The sequence below is a fragment of the Jaculus jaculus genome, chromosome 19 (assembly GCF_020740685.1).
Source record: "Jaculus jaculus isolate mJacJac1 chromosome 19, mJacJac1.mat.Y.cur, whole genome shotgun sequence".
NCBI classification, from domain to species: domain Eukaryota; kingdom Metazoa; phylum Chordata; class Mammalia; order Rodentia; family Dipodidae; genus Jaculus; species Jaculus jaculus.
Window position 1 is genome coordinate 37610761 of NC_059120.1, and position 22391 is coordinate 37633151.

Genomic DNA, 22391 nt, shown 5'->3' on the forward strand with positions numbered 1-22391 from the left:
TAACATTTATTTATTTAAGAGAGAGAGCGAAGGAAATAGGTAGAGAGTGGGCACACCAGGGCCCCCAGCCACTGCAAAGCAACTCCAGAAACATGTTCCACCTTGTGCATCTGGCTTACATGGGTACTAGGGAATTGAACCTGGATCCTTAGGCTTCATGAGCAAGAGCCTTAACCACTAAGCCATCTCTACAGCTCCAGTTATGAAATACAAAGTACTGGGTTTCATCATGGTGTCTAATATACATAAATACTTGTCATTATACTTTGGAACTCCTGACTTTAAAGAGGATTTGTTTTTTGGTTTTATGTTTAGGTATGAGTAAGTATAAAAGTGGCAAGAAAGAAAAAGGCTTATGAAGAATATGTATGAAATTACATACAAATAGCCAGGCTTATTGGCACACACCTTTAATTGCAGCACTTAACTTAGGTGGGAGGGCCATGAATTTTAGGCCGGCCTGGAATTAAAGTGCATTTCAGGTCACCCTGGGCTAGAGTGAGATCCTACTTTGACAAAGAGAGAGGAAGGAGGGAGGGAATACACATGAATTACTTCAGTGCGTGAGTTGATCAAAATAGTCTAAATATGACCCCCCAAACAGGCAAATATAATAAATTCTTTTTTGCTTTTTTCCTGCTAAAATGATAATTTTTAAAGATTTTATTTATTTATTTTGGTTTTTCAAGGTAGGGTTTCACTGTAGCCCAGGCTTTCCTGGAATTAACTATGTAGTCTCAGTGTGGCCTTGAACTCCTGGCAATCCTCCTACCCCTACTTTCTGCCTCCTGAGTGCTGGGATTAAAGGTGTGTGCCACTATGCTTGGCTTATTTATATGTTTGAGAGAGAAAGAATGGGTGTGCCAAGGCCTCTTGCCACTGCAAACTGATTCCAATCATATGCGCCACCATTGTGCATCTGACTTAGCTGGGTACCTGGATCCTTAGGCTTAACAGGCAAGCACCTTAGCCACTAAGCCATCTCTCAAACCCTAAAATGATCATTTCTATACCCAAAGACATAGCAGAAACATCAAGAGAAAATTTCCCAGGCGTGGTGGTGCACACCTTTAATCCCAGCACTTTGGAGGCAATGATAGGAGGATCCCATGAGTTCAAGGGCACCCTGAGACTAGATAGTGAATTCCAGATCAGCCTCTGCTAACGTGAGGCCCTACCTCAAAGAAAGAAAGAAAGAGAGAGAGAGAGAGAGAGAGAGAAGAAGAAGAAGAAGAAGAAGAAGAAGGAGAGAAACTTGAACCTCCTAAAGCGTGAGACAATAACAGAGCAACTTGATGATAATTGCATGATAATAAAGTACATGGAGACCTGTGACCAGAAACTAAATGATCTGAATTTTTCCATTCCTAGCAAACAAGGAGCCAGTGAATAAGAAAATCTTCAGTATAAATATTTCACAGGTGGCTTAGTTGTTAAGGTGTTTGTTTGCAAAGCCTTAATGACCTGGGTTCAATTCCCCAGTACCTACATAAAAGCAGATGCACAAATTCGCATCAGCATCTGAAGTTTGCAGTGGCTGCAAGTCCTGTTGCATCCATGCTCTCCCTCTCTCTCTGCTTGTTTGCTTGTATCATCTCTCCATGCCCCTCTGTCCCCCACTTGCAAATAAATTAATAGATCAAGGGGTTGGGGGCACTGGAAGCCAGGCATGATGTACACCTTTAGTCCCTGCAGTTGGGAGGTAGGAGAATCACCATGAGTTTGAGGCCACTCTGAGACTACACATCACAGGTTAGCCTGGGCTAGAGTGAAGCCCTATCTCAAAAAAATAAATAATAATAACAACAAAAAAATGGGCCAGATAGATGGTTTAGTAGTTAACAGCTCACCTATGATTCCTCAGGACCCACATAAGTCAGATGCATAGGGTGGCACATGGAGTTCATTTGCACTGGCTGGAGGCCCTAAATTTAGCACCCTTCCTTCCTTCCTCCCTCCTTCCCTTCCTTCCTTCTCATAAATGAAAATAATAAAAGAATTTAGCCAGGTGTGGTGGTACATGCCTTTTATTTCAGCACTCGGGAAGTAGAGGTAGGAGGATCGCTGTGAGTTTGAGGCCACCCTGAGACTACATAGTGAATTCCAGGTCAGCGTGGACTAGAGTCCCTACCTTGAAAAACCAAAAAATAGCCAGGTGTGGTGGGGCATGCCTTTAATCCCAGTACTCGGGAGTCAAGAGGTAGGATTGCCATGAGTTCAAAGCCACCTTGAGAGTACATAGTGAATTCCAGATAAACTTGGGCTAGAGGAAGACCCTACCTCAAAAAAAAAAAAAGAAAGAATAAGAAAATAAAATATTGATGCAGGGCTAGAGAGATGGCTTAGCACTTAAGGCGCTTTCCTGCAAAGCCTAAGGACCCAAGTTCAGTTCTCCAGTACCCACATAAAGCCAGATGCACAAGGTGGCATATGAGTCTAGAGTAACTCTTTATTGGAAACTGTAATGATACTAACAACCTTTGAGGTCTGTATTTATATAGGACAAAGAAATGATAGACTATAAATTCTGATCATTTAAAATTCATCTTACGAAGATGGGGAGATGGATCAGTGGTTAAAGGTGCTTGCTTAAATTTCGTTTTATGGGGCTAGGGTGATGGCTTGCTGTGAAAGCATGAGGCCCTGTGTACAACCTTCAACATCCTGTAGCCCCAGAGACAGGAGAATTTTTCAAGTGAATTTGGAAGCCATTTAGGCTATGTCTTTCCAGTAGAGGAAACAAATCTCAGAGAAACTAAATGTAAAGATGTAACTAAAGAACCAGTGCTAAGTGTTAGTCTTTCTTTTTCTTCTTTTATATATGTGTGTATGTGTATATATTTTTAAATTTATTTTTATTTATTACTTTTGAGAATGACAGAGAGAGAATATATATGAATGGGCGAACCAGGGTCTCCAGCCACTGCAAACAAACTCCAGATGCATATGCCCCCTTCTGCATCTGGCTTATGTGGGTCCTGGTGAATTGAGGCTCCAACCAGGATCCGTAGGTTTTACAAGCAAGTGCCTAGCCGCTAAGCCATCTCTTCAGCCTTTTTTTTTTTATAACTTTAAAATATTTTTTGAGTTATTTATTTGAGAGAGTGAGTATGGGTGCCCCAGAGGCTCCTGCTATTTGCATATGAACTCTAGATATATGTGCTACTTTGTGCATCTGGCTTTACAGTGGGTACTGAGGAATTGAACCCAGGCTATAGCGCTTTGCAAGCAAGTGCCTTTAACTGCTGAGCCATCTCTCCAGTCCTCTTTTTAGTTTTAAGGAAAAATCTCATATGTCCCAGGCTGGCTTCAAACTTGCTATATAACCAAACTTTCATTCCTCTGCCTCCATCTCCCAAGTGCTAGTATTTCAGGCATGCTCTGTGGTACTGGGAATTTAACCCAGGGTTTCATGTGGGCTAGGTAAGTATTTACCACCTGAGCTACATCCCCAACCACAAAAGCTAGTTTTAAAAAAAAGAACAAAACATAGCCGGGCGTGGTGGCACACACCTTTAATCCCAACTCTCAAGACGCAGAGGTAGGATTGCCGTGAGTTTGAGGCCACCCTGAGACTACCTAGTAAATTCCAGGTCAGCCTGGATCAGAGTGAGACCCTACTGCAAAAAAAAGGGGGGAAGTGGTAGTGTTGTTCTTTTTTTTGTTTGTTGTTGTTGTTGTTTTTGTTTTACTTAAGAGAGAAAGCAAGTCTGGGTGTATCAGGGCCTCTTGCCACTGCAGAGGAACTCCGGATACTTGTGCCACTTTATACATCTGGCTTTAAGTGATTACTAGGGAATTGAACCTAGACCATTAAGCTTTGCAAGAAAGTGACTTTAGGGCTGGAGAATCGAACCGGCGTCTTTAGGTTTTGCAGGCCTATGCCTTAGCTGCTAAGCTGTATCTCCAGCCCATTTATTTGGTTTTGTTGTTGTTTTTTGTTTTTCAAGGTAGGGTCTTGCTCTAGCCCATACTGTCCTGGAATTCACTGTGTCTCAGGGTGGCCTTGAACTCACTGTGATCCTCCTACCTTTGTCTCCCCAGTGCTGGGATTAAAGGCATGTGCCACCACGCCTGGCTTTGTGTGTGTGTGTGTGTGTTTGCTGACCTGTCTTTTTTTTTTTTTTTTTTTTTGAGGTAGGGCCTCACTCTAGCCCAGGCTGACCTGGAATTCACTATGGAGTCTCAGGGTGACCTCGAACTCACAGCAATCCTCCTACCTCTGCCTCCCGAGTGCTGGGATTAAAGGCGTACGCCACCACGCCCAGCTCTGGCTGTCCTTGAACCCACAGCTATCCTTCTACCTCTGCCTTCTGAACATAAAATATTGTTTAAAGAAAGTTGTAGTCTACATCAGTTTCTCAAATAATGGTCTTACATTAATTTACTTATATTGCTTGTCACTTAAAAACAGGTCAAAGATGTGTATGTAAATACTATGAATTATGAAAATAGTTTACCTGTTCATAATGAAACTATTCCTTTTCACTAGATACAGTGTGGCCTAAAAGCTTTTTTTAAGTTTGTGTTGGGGGAAGGGTTGTTGGTATGTATGTGATGAATTTTCATTTGCCAAGAGGGTCTCCCCTAGTCTGGGATTCACTATGTGCCCCAGGCTTTACTTGTACTTGAAGTCTCCTTCCTCAGCCTCCCAAGTGCTAGGTAGTTATAAGTGAATGCCACCATGCCTGCCTTAAATGTGTTTTGTTGTTACTGTTTTATGGGGGGGTGGGTTGTTTTTTGCTATTAAAGAACAGAGTTTGACTCTGTAGCACAAAATCTGGAACTCATGGTAGCCTAGGCTGATTTTGACCCCACAGTAATCTTCCTCCCTTGTTCTCCTCATTTTGGGATTACAGGCATATACCACCATGCTTAGCTTTTCTTCATCTTATCATGCATGAATTAATACTTCAGTGAAAATACATACATGGTATATTTTATTGCAGCTAATATAGGTCCGTATTATAGTCTTGATCTTAATTTTTTTTTGTCTCCCAATTGCTGAGATTAAAGGCATGTACTACCACACCCAGCTTTTTTTAAAAAAATTCATTTTATTAAACACAGAGAGAGGAAGATAGAGCTAGAATGGGTGCACCAGGGCCTTCAGCCACTGCAAACGAACTCCCAGATGCATGTGCCACCTTGAGTGTGTCACCTTAATTACAGAGCCATCCCTCTAGCCCTTTCAAAAAACACTTTTTATTTAATTTATTTATTGGAGGGAGGGAGAAAGAGAGGGAAGGGAAGAGGCAGATAGAATAAGCCTGGCAGGGCCTCCAGTCATTGCAAACAAACTCTGGACACATGTACCCCCTTGTGCATCTGGCTTACTTGTATCCTGGGGAATTGAACCAGGGTCCTTAGGCTTTGAAGGCAAGTGTCTTAACCACTAAGCCATTTCTCCAGCCTCTTTTTGTTATTTAATTTTTATATTTTTTAGAGACAGCAAGGGAGAGGGAGAGAATTGGCACGCCAGGGCCTCAGCCACTAAAATGGAACTCCAGATGCTTGCGCCACCTAGTGTGCATATGCAGCCTTGTGCTTTACTCACCTTTGTGCATCTGACTTTTGTAGGATCTGGAGAGAGATTGACCATGGGTCCTTAGGCTTCGCAGGAAAGCACCTTAACCACAAGCCATCATTCCAGCTCTATTGTTTTGTCTTTTTGAGGTAGTGTCTCTCTCTAGCCCAAGCTGACCTGGAATTCACTATGTAGTCTCAGGGTGGGCTCAAGCTCACATTGATCCTCCTACTTCTTACCCTCCCTCCGGTGTGCTGGGATTAAAGATTTCTGCTGCCATGGTCAGCTAATTTTTTTATATACTTACTAGATTTTATTGCCATTTCTTTCATAATGAAGTTGAATTACATCTAATGTTCGTTCTTCAGAAGTATTTTTTAATTATTTGTTTACTTGTAAAGCTACACAACCAAATTTTTACACATTTAATCTGGCACATGTAATGTAATGTAACGAGAGCAGATAAACAAGGGCTTATACAACTTGTTTGGAATTGTAGCTTTTCCTAACAACATTTAAGTAATTTTTAATATAATTTATGAGGGCTATACTGTAAACATATAGTAATAAAGACTAATTTTTTTATCTGTAGATACAAATGTAGTTCCAGTAACCACACTGGGTTACTTATATATAGTCTGTTAGGGAAAGTTCTGATTGAGAATATTACTACTATTTAAAGTTTTTTTAAAATTTTTATTAGCATTTTCCATGATTATAAAAATATATCCCATGGTAATTCCCTCCCTCCTCCCTAAAGTTGTTTTTTGGGAAGAAATTGGGTTGAAGTCTCATCCACCAACCATATCCTTATGATGTTTAGAAAATTATGGGAGCTGGAGAGATAGCCCAGTGGTTAAGGCACTTGTCTGCAAAGCCTAAGGACCTGGGTTCACTTCCCCAGTACCCATGTAAAGCCAGAGGCACAAGACAGTGCATGCATCTGAAGTTCATTTGCAGTGGCTAGAGTGCCCATATTCTCTCTCTCTCTTTCTTAAATAAATAAAATATCATGGGTAACATGGTATAATGATAGTTTGATATATTTGAAAATACTTTTTGGTTTGACTTTGAATGTTAATGTTTCCACATAATAGAAATCTAATTAAATGACTTGTAGTTTGCTAAACTAGCCTAATAGTAATTCTGAAATGGTACAAAATTGAATACCAAATGTATTGTTATTAATCATAGTTCTAAAAATTGTTATATTACCACAGCTATTTGACATGGAAAACATATTTACTGTGTCATCAGATCCTCAGCCCCCTCCTGCATCCCCTTCTTCACTTTCTTTACTTTTATCTTCATCTTCTACCTCATCTGGGAATAAAAAACAAAAGAGGACCCCCACATACCAGAGATCTGTAAGTCAGAAAAGCAGCAATCCTGCCTTGTCTTGCTTTGTGTTACAAGCATGACTTACAGGGCTAGTTAGTCTGGTTGAACTACCCTGCAGACTCACTCTGTCATTTCCCTAATCATTTCTGTAACCTTGAGTTTTGAAGGGTAGTATTAGTAGTTCAGGGTACTGCTGCTCAAAGATGTCAGAGTCAGAAGCATTGATGTCATCTTGACTCTTGTTAGAGATGGAGGGCTCTCAAGCTCCCACCTCCACTGTATTTGAATTTGCATTTTAATCAGATTACAGAGCAGCTACTTGTAAGAAGCTCTGGTGTGGAGTTAGACCTTACTTGGAGATGTCTGTCATTTGATTTTGGCAAGAGTACCTTCTCTATGCCTGTTGTTGGTAAAATGAGGATAGAATACTGCTTTCCACTGGGTTTTTGTGAAATTTGAGTTAATAACATGACAGCTATAAAAGTGGTGAATATCAAATAATTAGAATTTATCCACTTGCTGGTTTTTGTGGCTTTGGTTTTCATATTTGACCATCTTGCATATGATTTTAACTATTTATATTTGGTTTATCTTTCAAGGTTTTTTTTTTATTCTTTTTTTCCCCTAATGAAAGTAGGTTCCTTTTTGTTAATACCACCCAATATTTCAGTTAAGTGGAAATGTTTATAAGTCAGATTTTATTTCAAAGTTCTAAAAATCATTTTCAAGACTTGGAAATGTTGCTTCTCTAGTGAATTACTCATTTAGCCTTTGCTAAGGATTTTGTTCTACTTGTATGTTTCATTTATACTTAAAAATACTTTTATAATTTTTCTAAAAGTGAAATAGTCAAGGTGATAGTATATGACTCAACAGATTCCCTTGCCTTCCATTTCAGTTGCTTCTATTGTTTCAGTCAAATCATAGAAACAAATGACATTATTTATAGATTTCATTGTGTCTGAAATGTGAAGGGTTTCTTGCAGGTGAAAGGTCTTTAATTGTTCATGTGAAATGACCATGCATTTTAGAATAGCAGAAACTTTCTAACTTACCATTTTGATTACTTTTTAAAGACTTAAATTAAGCATGCCATCGCACCAGTTTTACTAATTTGAATTAAGTATTGCATAGAAGGTTGATTTTATTGTGTTAATCTCTACTAACTTCATGCCTTCCTCCTGCTTGGCTTACCAAATAGTATTACAATATCTTTAAGTTTGAAAATAGGTGTTAACAAATCTGGTAAAGATTTTTAATAGTTTTGGGTTAGCAACTCTTTTGGGTTAGTAACTCTGGTTCTGTAATTGTTCTAGTAATTTAATGTTTATGTAAACCTTTTAATGTAGTTGCTTTAACTTAATATAAACTTCAGAAATTACTTTGTTAAGTGAAAATTTTAATATGAGAGTAATTCCTTACAAATTTAGTTCTTAAATGTTTTGCTAATTAGTATGTCAGTAGCAAAGCCTAGGAAGTCTCCCTTTTAATCTATTTTACTTCTGTTTTCTTTGCCTTTCTTCCATAAATAATTTTTTGAATTAGACTTAATATGCTGTGGCGATAATAAGCAGATTTGTATATATTGAGTTCTTTTTTCTTTTAAAACAGATGAGCTTTGATCCAAACCTTCTCCACAACAATGGACACAATGGGTACCCCAATGGTACTTCTGCAGCACTGCGTGAAACAGGGGTTATTGAAAAACTATTAACCTCTTATGGATTTATTCAGTGTTCAGAACGTCAAGCTAGACTTTTCTTCCACTGTTCACAGTATAATGGCAACCTCCAGGACTTAAAAGTAGGAGGTAATTCATCCATTTATGTTGTAGATTTTTGTGTATTAAGGTGTTTTAAGCCAGTGGCTAAGAACTAAAGTTTTAGTTGTGTTATTTACTGAACTATATATCCTTATTTATGTTGTCATGGTACCTTTTTGAGGTATGAAAGACTGACAAAAAGAGAAGAGTATTTTTATATTAGATATTTGAAATATTGAAAGGATTGAAGTCATATGAGGGCTCTTTGAAAAAACATGTCTGAGAAATAAGGTAGAACAGTGACTAACATGAGTATTTGGTATATACCAAATGCTCTAGGTACTTGTTGTTTACTGTAAGTTTAGTCAGTCTTCCCAATAGTCCTGCTTGTTAGGGATTATTCTCATTTTACAGGTTAAAGAAGCTGAAGTATAGAGAGGTTAAAGGAAACAGTTGCTAGAAGTTATGCTCTTTCTGTTGCCCCATTTGTAATACCTTGAAATTTGTAAATGCCTTGAAAACTAAGACTTACCCAGTGTGGTGGTGCACGCCTTTAATCCTAGCACTCGGAAGACAGAGATAGGAGGATCGCCATGAGTTCGAGGCCACCCTGAGACTACATAGTGAATTCCAGGTCAGCCGGGGCTAGAGTGAGACCCTACCTTGAAAAAACAACAGCAAAAATCTAAGACTTAATATGTGACATAGTTGAAAGTAGTGGTCTTGAAACATTTATGTGTATCAGAAATGCCTGGAAGTTTTATTAAATACCAATCGCTATATTTGATTGCCATAGTTTGTTTTTGCATAGGTCTAAAGTGAGGCCCAAGAATTTGCATTTCTACTAAGCTCCCAGGTAATGTTGGTGCTCCTGGCCTTGGGACCTCACCTTAAGAACTGGTCTAAGGCAACTCAGTGTTACCTTACATAGAACTCAGAAGTGAGATACTATTTGGAAAGCATTATTCCAAAACATTAACATATTCTTTATTTTAGATGATGTTGAGTTCGAAGTATCATCTGACCGGCGGACTGGGAAACCCATTGCTATCAAATTGGTGAAGATAAAACCAGAAATCCACCCAGAAGAACGAATGAATGGACAAGTTAGTGACTTTGATACTTAATATTTTCTTAGGGCCCTGCATTTTTGCATATCTTTCACATTAGAAAAGGAAGATTGTCCCCCAACTCCTCAGTTTGCACGGAAGAGAGCTATAGTATATAAAGATAAATATTTTAAAATTATCTCAGAGGCACTGGCATTTCTTGACCTGAAATAAAATTATGGTCAAGAGTCAATTTGGGTTTACATATAACCCTAAGTCATTACTTACAGTGAGTTTGCTTCCTGTAAGTTTGAGACTTGGCAGCATGGCATCCTCTTGTGGATCATATTAAAATGCATCCCTGTGTATAGTATAGAGGATATTAAAATTCAGTTTATATTGCGCAGTGCTGCTCCTGAAATGATTAGCAATGGAAATTTTTTTTTTTTTGACTGGTAGGTTGTGTGCGCTGTTCCTCACAACTTAGAGAGTAAATCTCCAGCTGCCCCGGGTCAGAGTCCAACAGGGAGTGTATGCTACGAACGTAATGGGGTAAACTTGTGTATTTTTCTTAAACCTTTGCCTGATCCACCATGTGATCTATAAGCGTACTTTAAAATTCAAAGTAGAAAACGTAAGCTAGTTGCTAAAATTAGTTTTAAATTTGGTTTCTCAGAGGCATCAAGTGCAGCATAATAAAAAATTTTTTTAAAGAAAATTTCCATAGGACTTCCAAGTGTGTTAGCTTGCCCAAGTGTGACCTTAGTTAGAACATTAAGGTAAAATGCTCCTAAGTCACTTTTTGGTGGGTTGTGGGGAGTGGGGTGGGCCTTATTTCTGGTTCATTTTAAGTACTAACTCCAGTTTTTTTTGTTTGGAATGCCTTATGTAAAAATTGTCTTTTTGAAATGTAACTAGTCTCTGGGCAAATGCTTCCACGTGTTTAAGCTTTTTGAACTTGGATTGCTGCTCAGCTGTGGACTCACAGAAGTCATCAGCACCATGGAGGGGAAGGGTGTTTATATGAATAAAACAACTTGTCATAAAACAAATCTTAAGAAATTTGACATTAAAATGCCAGCATAAGAAATATTTAAGTAAATAACAGTGTGTAGTCCGTATGCATCTTGCCAAGATAATAATAATAACTTGTTAATTCACAGGAAGTATTTTATCTGACTTATACTCCTGAAGATGTGGAAGGGAACGTGCAGCTGGAAACCGGAGATAAAATAAACTTTGTAATTGATAACAATAAACAGTAAGTTCTTTTCAATCAAAGTTTTCATAACTTAAATGATCTTTATTGTTGTCATATTAATAGATTTAAAGTGACAGCCAGGTATGTTGGCACATACTTATAATCCTAACACTTGGGGAGGACAGGAGGATCAGGAGTTAGAGGCCAGCCTGTGCTACATTATATCCTGCCTCAAAAAGCAAAAGAAGCCAGGCATGGTGGCACATGTTTTTAATCCCAGCACTTGGGAGGCAGAGGTAGGAGGATCACTGTGAGTTTGAGACCACCATGAGACTACATAGTGAATCCAGATAAGCCTGGGCTAGAGTGAGACCCTACCTCAAAAAACCAAATGAAGGGCTGGAGAAATGGCTTAGTGATTAAGCACTTGCCTGTGAAGCCTAAGGAACCCGATTGAAGGCTCTGTTTCCCCAGGACCCACGTAAGTCAGATGCACAAGGTGGTTCATGCATCTGTAGCTCATTTGCAGTTGCTAGAGGCCCTAGTGTGCCCATTCATATTCTCCCCTGCCTCTTTTCTCTGTCGCTCTCAAATAAATAAAAATAAACTTAAAAAAAAGAAAATAAAAATTTGAAAGATTTAAGCACATAGTTTTTAAATTTATACATTCATAACCTTTTAATTCACTAGCTGAGGGTAAAGGGTCCATGAAAATTCTGTAACATGAACTGTGCTAGACATCAGAGTAGGAAGATGATCACGACATGCTTGTTCAGTGAAAATTAGTACAAGTAATGGTTGAACATCTGAACCGTTTCTCCAGCCCTGATGTTAAGTTTTGAGAGAACAGTGACAGGCTAGTAGACAAGTATTATGAGTAGAGGAAATAGTAGCTCAAAGTTTGAGTTGAATTGATTGTTTTGTAAGAGTAGAGTTTGAATTTTATAAATAATCATAGGAATCTTTGAGTGCTTCAAAGCCCTGGACTATTACAGATTTTATTTTATTATTTTATTATTGGACTAGTACAGATTTCTGCAAATGGGTGGTGGTGATGGTAATAATGCTTTGTAGTAGTGGTGTGAGTTAGCATGGAAGATAAACCAGAGGTTTCTGAGTGATGTCAAGTCACTTTGAGGAGTTAAAAATCAGTTATTGATAAAATAGAAGTATAATTGGAATGAGGAATCTAAAACTTTCTCTGGCCTCGCCTACTGAGCAGATTAAGGAGGCATAGAAGAAGGTAGTCAGGATGACATACAATTCTTCTTGGTTTGTTTAATTAAATTTATTTATTTATTTGAGAGAGAAAGAGGCAAATAGAGACAGTGGGCGTGCCAGGGTCTCTAGACACATGTGCCACCTTGTGCTTACATGAGTACTTGAACCTGGTTCCTTAAGCTTCACAGGCAAGTGCCTTAACCACTAAGACTTGTCTCTGGCCCTTAATTTTTTTTTATTTTTATTTATTTATTTATTTATTTTTAGTTTTGGTTTTTTCGAGGTGGGGTCTCACTCTAGTCCAGGCTAACCTGTAATTCACTGTGTAGTGTCACGCTAGTCTCAAATTCACAATGATCCTCCTACCTCTGCCTCCCAAATGCTGGGATTAAAGGCATGCGCCATCATGCCCAGCTAAGTTTTTGTTTTTGTTTTCTAAATATTTATTTATTTTAAAACAACTATTCTTAGTTTCATCAACTAGAGTTTGAAGTGTGTGGTGCTTCTTAATGGAGATTGCAAAGATCTAATGACATATATATAGCACTGAAACTTAGAAGCTATTGGTGGGTAGGAAATACAGCTATAGAAATCATTTGCATATTTTAAGGATAGTGTATTTGTTTGGTTTTTCAAGGTAGGGTCTCACTCTAGCCCAGGCTGACCTGTAATTCACTAGGTAATCTCAGGGTGGCCTCAAACTCATGGCGATCTTCCTACCACTGCCTCCTGAGTGCTGGGATTAAAGGTGTGCACTACCACGCCCAACAGGAAATTGTATTTTTGAAGCCACATAATTATTTTTATTTTGGAGTGAGAGAGACAAGATGAAAGCTATGAAAGAAGTTCAAAATAGGAAGTTGAAGTCACATACTATAGAGCAAGACATACTAGCACTGGGAGGGAGGTGGCAGCCTGAGAATCATAGCCTGAGCTACGTAGCTTCAACTTGCCTCAATTAGCCGTAGGTTGGGGATATAGCTCAAGTCACTTGCCTAATAGCATGTGTGAGACCCTGGGTTCCATCTCCAACACCACCAAAACAAAAGTTGGAGACAGTACTAGCTGTAAAAGTACTAGACAAAACTGTGTGTGTGTGTGTGTGTATGTATGTATTTTTTTATTAGAATAAAGGGGGTGCACCAGGGCCTCTTGCCACCACAGACAAACTCCAGGTGTGGGTGCTCCTTTTTGTATCTGGCTTTATGTGGATACTGGGAAATTGAACCTAGGCTTTTCAAGCAAGTACCTTTAGACACTGAGCCATCTTCCTAGCCTAAGAATGTACTTTTTCACAGCATATGAGCTTGGCTCAGAAGTTCGTGCTTGTAATCCCAGCATTCACGAGGCAAGGGTAGGATTGATTACCTTAAGTTTAAGACAGGTCTGGACTGTCAGTGTAGGACCCAAAAAATGTGTTACATGCTCGTAATCCCAGCACTCATGAGGCAGAAACAGCAAGATTACTACAAGGTTAAGGCCAACCTGGGCTATATGACAAGACTCAGACACATGGAAGGAAAAGTTCAAGAGTTTTATGTGCCTTGAAACATACCTCTTAAGAGTGCTAGAAAGAAATACATTGTTAAGCCAGGTGCTTTAATCCCAGCACTCAGAAGCATAGGTAGTGGACTGCTTTGAGTTTAAGGCTAGCCTGGAATTATAGAGTTCCAGATCAATTCAGTTTGGGGTATGGAGGGAGCCACTTGAAAGGCTTTAACTTTTTTTTTTTTATGTTTATTTACTTGCAAGCAGAGAGAGAGAGAGAGAGAGATTGATTGATTGAGAATGGGCATGCCAGGGCCTCCAGCCACTATTGCACACAAACTCCATCCAGATGTATGCATCAGGCTTATGTGGGTACTGGGGAATTGAAGTTGGATCTTTAGGCTTCACAGGCAAATGCCCTGGACTGCTAAGCCATCTCTTCAGCCCTTTGTTTTTTGATTTTTGGTTTTTTGAGGTAAGGTCTCACTCTACCCCATGCTGACCTGGAACTCACTATGTAGTCTGGTTATGGCCTCATACTCACAATAATCCTCCTACCTCTGTCTCCTGAGTGCTGGGATTGAAGGTGTGTACCACCACTCCCGGCCCTAAATTTCTTCATGCATAACATGAAGTGTAAAGTCTCACAATTGCCTGAATTCATAGAGTGGCTCTTCTCTTTAAACAGCAGTGCTACTGTATTTTATACATTGTGTGCTAGCATTATATTGATGCTGCTCAAGGAGTTGTTCAGTATGGCAATATGCAATTTATCTTAATTGGATTCAGTTCTTTTTTTTTTAATTTTGAAAAATGAGGATTCTTTAATTTGGTGATTAGAATACTTCATAATTGATACTGGTAACTACTGTACAGATTTTGAATGTACTTAAACCACTACACATTTCAAACTGTATATGTAAATGAATTCAGTTCTTTTATGAACGTGAATAATATTTTCAAAAGTATAACAAATTCTCCTAAACATACTGCATTTACTCAGTTTTGTTGGCTGTTTAAGCAAAGGTAAATTAATGAGATAACTACTAAATTTTGCACATTTTTTTTCTAATATATTTTTTAAATATATTTATTTGAAAGAGAGAATAGGCACACCAGGGACTCCAGCCACTGCAAACGCACTCCAGACACATGCACCCCCTTGAGCATCTGGCTTACTTGGGTCCTGGGGACTCGAACTGGAATCCTTCGGCTTTGCAGTCAAACACCTTACTACTAAGCCATCTCTCCAGCCCTAATATTTTATTTATTTTTTATTTTATTTTATTTTTTTTTGAGGTAGGGTCTCCACCTAGCTCAGGCTGATTTGGAATTCATCATGTCATCTTGGGGTGGTCTCGATCCCACGGCAGTCCTCCTATACCTCTGCCTCCCATGTTAAAGGAGTAAAGGCATGTGCTGCCATACATACCCCAGCTCTAATTTTTATTTATTTACTTGAGAAAGAGAGAGAGGCAGACAAAAAGAATATGAGTGCATTAGGGACTCCTGCCACTGTAGACAAACTTCAGTTGCATTCGCCAATTTGTGCATCTGGCTCTACATGGGTGCTGGGGAATTGAACCAAGGCCATCAGACTTTGCAAGCAGAGGGAGAGAGAGAGAGAGAGACAGACATAATGGCCATACCAGGGCCTTCAGCCATTGTTAATTGAACTCCAGATCCACATGCCACAGTCTGTGCTTCTGGCTTTACGTGGGTACTAAGGATTTGAACTTGGGTCCTTTGGCTTTGCTGGCAAGCAAAACCATCTCTCCAGACTGGCTCTTTTTTCTTTTTGTGATAGTGTCTTCTTTTAGCCTAGGATTCCCTGTGTCGTCTCAGGCTGACCTGAAACTCACAGTGATCCTTCTATTTCAGTCTCCAGAGTGCTAGGCTTAAAGGCATGCACCACCATGGCCATCTCCATGGCACACATTTTTGTTTAAAATATCTTATTTATTTATTTGAGAGAGAGTGGGGGAAAGTAGTAGATTATATAGAGAAAGGGCATGAAAGGGTCTGTAGCCATTGCAAACAAGCTCCAGATGCATGTATTACCTTGTGCATCTGGCTTTATGTGGTTGGTAGGGAATCAAACTCTGATCATTGGGTTTTTGAGGCAACCACTAAGCAATCTCTCTAGCCCAATGGCAGGTGTTTTTTCTTTTTTTTTGTTGTTGTTGTTTGTTTTGTTTTTGTTTTCTTTTCCAAGGTAGGGTCTCACTCTAGCCCAGGATGACCTGGAATTCACTGTGTAATCTCAGGGTGGCCTTGAACTCACAGTGATCCTCATACCTCTCCCTCCAAAGTGCTGGAATTAAAGGCATGAGCCATGACTCCTGGCAATGGCACATTTTTTTATAATGGCAGTTTTTTGTTTTTTTGTTTTTTTTTTTAATTTATTTATTTGAGAGGGACAGACACAGAGAGAAAGACAGAGGGAGAGAGAGAGAGAATGGGCGCGCCAGGGCTTCCAGCCTCTGCAAACGAACTCCAGACGCGTGCGCCCCCTTGTGCATCTGGCTAACGTGGGACCTGGGGAACCGAGCCTCGAACCGGGGTCCTTAGGCTTCACAGGCAAGCGCTTAACCGCTAAGCCATCTCCCCAGCCCTGTTTTTTGTTTTTTTATCAACACATCTCAGCTTTATTTCTATCTAGTTGGTCAGGGCAAAGAGTGCTTAATTCATCCTCACTACAATTTCTTAAAGAATACATGAGAGGGCTGGAGAGATGGCTTAGTAGTTAAGGCACATGCCTGCGAAAGGACTCAGGTTCGATTCTCCAGGTCTCACAAGCCAGATACTCATAATGGTGCATGCATCTGGAGTTTAATGGCACATATTTTTAATCAAGGTCACCTTGTACTCTTCTTATCAGTGCCTCAGTTTGTAGCACATAATACTCATGTGTTTTTCCACCTTTGGTAGCATTTAGTTTACATGTTTTTACTTTTTTTTGAATAGCAAAGCAGAATTGATTATCATGTACCCAAGTGTAAGTTGGTAAAAAAAAAAAAATCTTTTCCCGTCTACTGTGTGTGTAAGTGCTAAGTTTTAAGAAAATATTTATTTATACTTGTTTGCTTATTTGTAAGAGAGAAAGAATGGGTGTGCCAGGACCTCTTAACCACTGCAAACAAACTCCAGGTGCATGTGTCACTTTGTGCATCCAGCTGTACATGGATACTGGGGAATTGAACCTGGGTACTTTACCTTTTGCTGGCAAGTGCTTTAACCATTAAGCCATTTCTCCATCCAACCACGTTTTTATAGATAGGGAATTTAAACCAAAGTTCTTTGCATATGAAGCCATGTAAAAAGGATCAGGTGTCACAAATGTTATATATTTGTTTTTAATGATGATGGAAATTTGGAAGACCTAGAAAAGAAGTTTTTCCTAAACTCAGTTTCTAAACAACCCAAAGAATTTTAAACTTCTCTTTGATGTTCTCTCATTCTTTATAGTACTGGTGCTGTAAGTGCTCGAAACATTATGCTGTTGAAAAAGAAACAAGCCCGCTGTCAGGGAGTAGTTTGTGCCATGAAGGTAAGTCTCAACAAATTTGACATTTTTCAACTTTTATTATATTTTGACAACTTCATATACGTATACAATGGTTTTTGATCATATTCTATGCCCTCAGTATCCTCTTTTCCCCACTCCACTAAGTCTCTTCACAACTAATCCCTTTCCTACTTTCATGTTTTGTGATGCATGCAAGTAGGTGTGTGTTTTGTGTTGTTTTACCTTTTTTTCTTTTTTTTTTGTAGCCCAGGTGACCTGGAATTCACTATGTAGTCTCAGGGTGGCCTTGCACTCACAGCAATCCTCCCACTCTGCCTCCCAAGTGCTGGGATTAAAGGCATGTGACACTACACCTGGCTTGTTTTACTTTTTTGATTTTCTTTTTGTTTTGTTGGTGACCCAGTGACTAAATTAGGGTTGCTTGTATGAGCATAAGTGGAGGGTTGTTTACTATAGTTTTGGTGCCTAATTCTATTGTTTTCTTTAAGTGGGTCTTTCATTGTTATTAGATAGGCTTTACCAAATTGTATTTAGACTGTAGTATAATTTTATGAAAAGTTTACTGATTTTAAGTTGTAATCCTTAATTTGTACATTGAGTGTTAATACTCCCGTGTTTTGGGGTTTTGCTTTAGGAGGCGTTTGGCTTTATTGAAAGAGGTGATGTTGTAAAAGAGATATTCTTTCACTATAGTGAATTTAAAGGTGACCTAGAAACCTTGCAGCCTGGAGATGATGTGGAGTTCACAATCAAGGACAGAAATGTAAGAACCTTCAATTATTTGGTCTTTGCTCTTCTAAAATTAGTAATGGATTAAATTTTTAGGAAACACTATAAATTATGTCATTTCCCAACCCTTCTGATTTAGGGGAAAGAAGTTGCAACAGATGTCAGACTATTGCCTCAAGGAACAGTCATTTTTGAAGATATCAGCATTGAACATTTTGAAGGAACTGTAACCAAAGTTATCCCGAAAGTCCCCAGTAAAAACCAGGTAGGTTTTTTTTCTGGAGAGACTAGTTTTGCCCATCAGTACTAGAACAATATGGTGTGATATACTTAAGTTTTTCCCCATTAAATTAATTGTGTAGTAGTGGCATGTTTTTCTTGGTAGGTATATAAAATACAAAAATAATGGAGGATGAGAATAGTGTGCCATGCAAAGTGTTGATCCTCAGAGAAAGAAAAAAAAAGAATGACTCTGAATGTGTCCCCGTTTGTCTTCTCTTTTAAACTGGGTGATAAGACCAGAAGAGGGCTAGAAAGATGGCTTAGTGGTTAAAGTGCTTGCCTGCAAATGACCCAGGTTCAATTCCCCAGGACCCATTTAAGCCAATGCACAAGGTATCACATGCATCTTGATTTCTTCTGCAGCAGCTAAAGACCTTGGCATGCCCATTCTCTCACCCCTCCCTCCCTACACCCCCCTACACACACACGTGTTCTCTCTTTCTCTTGTGCTCGAATAAATTTTAAAAAGATCAGAAGTGATGCTAGTTAATTGGGGGCAGGAAATCTTAGATTAGACTGCTGTTTTGCATATTCATTTGCTTCCTCTCAAACCTCTTCTCATCATTCGTTTCTTTTGTGGCGAAGTAAGGAGAAAAGTAGTATCATTGCTGAGACTGAAAGCGGGGCTGGGGAGATGGGTTACTGGTTAGGAGAAGTTAGGCAAAAGCATGAGGACATCAGCACCCACGTAAAAAGTTGAGTATGGCTGCACATTTCTGAAACCTTAGTGCTAAGAGAGATACAAGGATCACTGGGGCTGGACAGCCAATCTGATGAGAAAATGGCTAGTTACCTGTTCAATGAGACTCTTGGCTCAAAGAAGTAAGGTGGAGGAGCAATAGAGAATGACCCTGGACCATGTGTCCACATGGGGCGTGTACATCTGCACACATGAGTGCGTGTTCAGAATGAACAGACAACACAACACACACCTTTTTTTTTTTAAATCAAATGACTGAAAATACATAAAGTCTCCTGGTATCACAGTGCAAAGCCTTACCTGCAGTGTTATAATTTTATGATTGTGTGGTGTTACCTTAGAACATGAAGCCTACAAATTAGACTTAGTTTGTACCACCTGTGTTTTCCCTTCATGGATTATAGGTAATAAGGGCTTGCTGTGTTTTCTTGTTTGGCTTAGAACTAGAAAGGATGATAAATCATCCAGCTGAGATAATTTTTTCCTTCTCATTAGAATGACCCATTGCCAGGACGAATCAAAGTTGACTTTGTGATTCCTAAAGAACTTCCCTTTGGAGACAAAGACACGAAATCCAAGGTGACCCTGCTGGAAGGTGACCATGTTAGGTTTAATATTTCAACAGACCGGCGTGACAAATTGGAAAGAGCAACCAACATAGAAGTTCTATCTAATACATTTCAGTTCACTAATGAAGCCAGGGAAATGGTAAGTGTTCAGTATTATTTGATTTGCATCTAATGTGTAGGGTCTACTGTTGCATTCTAAGTTATACTGCTAAATTAAATTTTAAGTTAAGTTTAAAATTAAATTGAAAGGTCTTGTAAACTCGTGACAGTGTTGAGGATTTACTTTGTTAAAGTAGAACTACAGATACTGAATTGGTCTGGGTTTGATGTCTGCTTTTGCCAGTTACCTTTGAAATACACATGGGAAAGTTTTAGAATGGACATCTTCACAGATGCTCATGTATTTTGAGGAATAACCATGATTTCAAGTAAAAACTAGTTTAAACTTAGATTAAGTCTAAATTTGATTAAATTAAATCATATAGGTCTTGCTTCTTTTGTTTTATGGTATAGCTTTGCGAATTCTTAATTTGAGAGAAAGGAGGAGGTAGAGTGGGTGCACCAGGACCTCCAGCCACTATAAACGAACTCCAGATGCATGCACCACCTTGTGCATCTGCCTTGTATGCATCCTGGGAAATCAAACCTGGGTCCTTTGCCTTTGAAAGCAAGCATCTTAGTGCTAAACAATCTGTCCACCCCTCCCCCCAAATCTTTTAATGGGTATCCATTTAGGAATGTTACTGTGCCAGCATTGTTAACTAAATAAAAAGTTTACAAACTTTTTGTTTTTGAGGTAGCTTCTGCTCCAGCCAACACCAACCTGGAATTCACTATGCAGTCTTAGGGTGGCCTCAAACTCGCTCCTCTCGCCTCTGCCTCCCCAGTGCTGGGATTAAAGGCATGTGCCACCATGCCTGGGTACAAACTGTTTTTGTGAGTTTTGTTGGTCTTTTTTGTTGTTGTCTTATTTTTGAGGTAGGGTCTTGCTGTAGCCTTGAACTCAGCAATCCACATACCTCTGTCTTTTGAGTACTGGGATTTAAGGTGTGTGCCACCATGCCCAGCATTTAGTGAGCTTTTAAAAACAATATTTTTATTTATTTGTATTTATTTATTTGCAAGCAGAGAGAGAGAAAGTGGTGCTTCAGAGCCTCCTGCAAACAAACTCTGGATGCATGTGCCACTCCTGTGCATCTGGCTTTGTGTGGGTACTGGGGAATCTGAACCTGGGCTTTTAGGCTTTGCAATCAAGTGCTTTTAACTGCTGAGCCATCTCTCTTGCTCCCATGAGCTGACTTATTGAGATAAAATTTACATCCAGTGCTGCCAGGGATCATACCATCTGAAGTTGTCAGAGGTAACTGTACATTTGTAGACATTAATTTTTTTTAACCTTATGTTTTAGAGAAAATACTCTGATTTGATATTTGTGATATAACTGAGCTTGAAAGTCTAAGTGAGAGAGTGTGTGGGTATGTTTAATACCATCAAACTCACAGTGATCCTCCTACCTCTTCCTAGGATTAATGGTGTGTACCACCAAGCCTGGCCAGGATTTTTTGTATTTTGTTTTCAGACTTGAGTTTTAAGTTCTTTCTGTGCCTCAACCACAGCCTCTTGGCAGTGCAAATGAACTCAAATTCATGTGCCACTTTGTGTACCAGGCTTTGCAACCAAGCACCTTTTAACCACTGATTTATCTCCCCATAACCTACACGTAACCCCTCTTTCTTTTTCTTTTTCTTTTCTTTTCTTTTCTTTTCTTTTCTTTTTTTTTTTTTTTTTTTTTTTTTTTTGTAGCCCAGGCTGCCCTGGAATTTACTCTAGCTCCAGGCTGGTCTCAAACCTTGAGATCCTCCTACCACAGTTATTTTCTATTTTTGATAGAGACTAAAGAGGTGCCTTTGTTGAAATTCCTTGAAGTAATATTATCATTAGCTTTGGATTTGTATGAACTACATTGTGTATATATGTTTATATTCATAAAATATTTTCAAATGAATATTTGCTAAGGAGTCGTATCTGACAAGTATTCAAAATATTTTAGTCATATCAATGAGTGATATCAGAAATGAAAGAAAAAGGGCCGGGCGTGGTGGCACATGCTTTTAATCTTGGCACTCAGGAGGTAGAGGTAGGGTGATCACCCAGAGTCTACATAGTGAATTCCAGGTCAGCCTGGACTAGAGTGAAACCCTACCTCGAAAAACACCAATATTAGAAAAAAACAAAAAACAAAAGTTAATATAGCATTCTGGTTGTTAATAGAAAGGATTCCAAATAAACTTAATTTGGTGGTGCTTCTGAACTTCAATGTTGCCTTAATTGACAAACCTCACAGCCAGTGAAACTATGACTTGGGTTTCAGGGTGTGATAGCTGCCATGAGAGATGGTTTTGGTTTCATCAAGTGTGTGGATCGGGATGCTCGGATGTTCTTCCACTTCAGTGAAATCCTAGATGGGAACCAGCTCCATATCGCAGATGAAGTGGAGTTCACTGTGGTTCCTGTGAGTAGTACTGGAGAAGAGTATGGGGAGATGTGTCCCTGTGATTCCTTCTTTGTCATTTTAAAGTAAATTTTGTTGTATTGTTTATAGGATATGCTCTCTGCCCAAAGAAATCATGCTATTAGGATTAAAAAACTTCCCAAGGGCACGGTTTCATTCCATTCCCATTCAGATCGTTTTCTGGGCACTGTAGAAAAAGAAGCCACTTATTCCAATCCGAAAACCACTAGCCCAAATAAAGGCAAGGATAAGGTAAGTTTTTTACATGATAAAAATGATTTTTTCATACCTCAGTTTTTCATTTGATTACAAAGCACGCAACAATGGAGCTCATATAATAATGGAATATTGCCCGTGGGGGGGGGTGACTCAGCATGCTTGGCTGTTGACCTGGGTTCATTGTAAAGCTGAACTCAAGCGATACATGTTTCTGTGATCCCAGCACCCCTAAGATAATGGAAAGCAGAACTGGGAGAACCTG

At 39.2% G+C, this 22391-nt stretch overlaps 1 protein-coding gene across 2 annotated transcripts in view; it reads left to right on the plus strand.

Moving 5' to 3' along the window:
* Nucleotides 1-22391, plus strand: part of Csde1 (cold shock domain containing E1) — a 52182-nt gene that overhangs the window by 14110 nt on the left and 15681 nt on the right. Inside the window, exons 3-12 of one of the 2 annotated variants that reach the window (XM_004667538.2) lie at nucleotides 8480-8678; nucleotides 9627-9736; nucleotides 10139-10231; nucleotides 10843-10940; nucleotides 17058-17139; nucleotides 17753-17881; nucleotides 17987-18112; nucleotides 19325-19537; nucleotides 21770-21910; nucleotides 22001-22162. In XM_004667538.2, the coding sequence (XP_004667595.1) occupies nucleotides 8480-8678; nucleotides 9627-9736; nucleotides 10139-10231; nucleotides 10843-10940; nucleotides 17058-17139; nucleotides 17753-17881; nucleotides 17987-18112; nucleotides 19325-19537; nucleotides 21770-21910; nucleotides 22001-22162 (1353 nt within the window). The remainder of the gene's footprint in view (nucleotides 1-8479; nucleotides 8679-9626; nucleotides 9737-10138; nucleotides 10232-10842; nucleotides 10941-17057; nucleotides 17140-17752; nucleotides 17882-17986; nucleotides 18113-19324; nucleotides 19538-21769; nucleotides 21911-22000; nucleotides 22163-22391) is intronic. The other variant, XM_004667540.3, reaches the window with a different exon arrangement.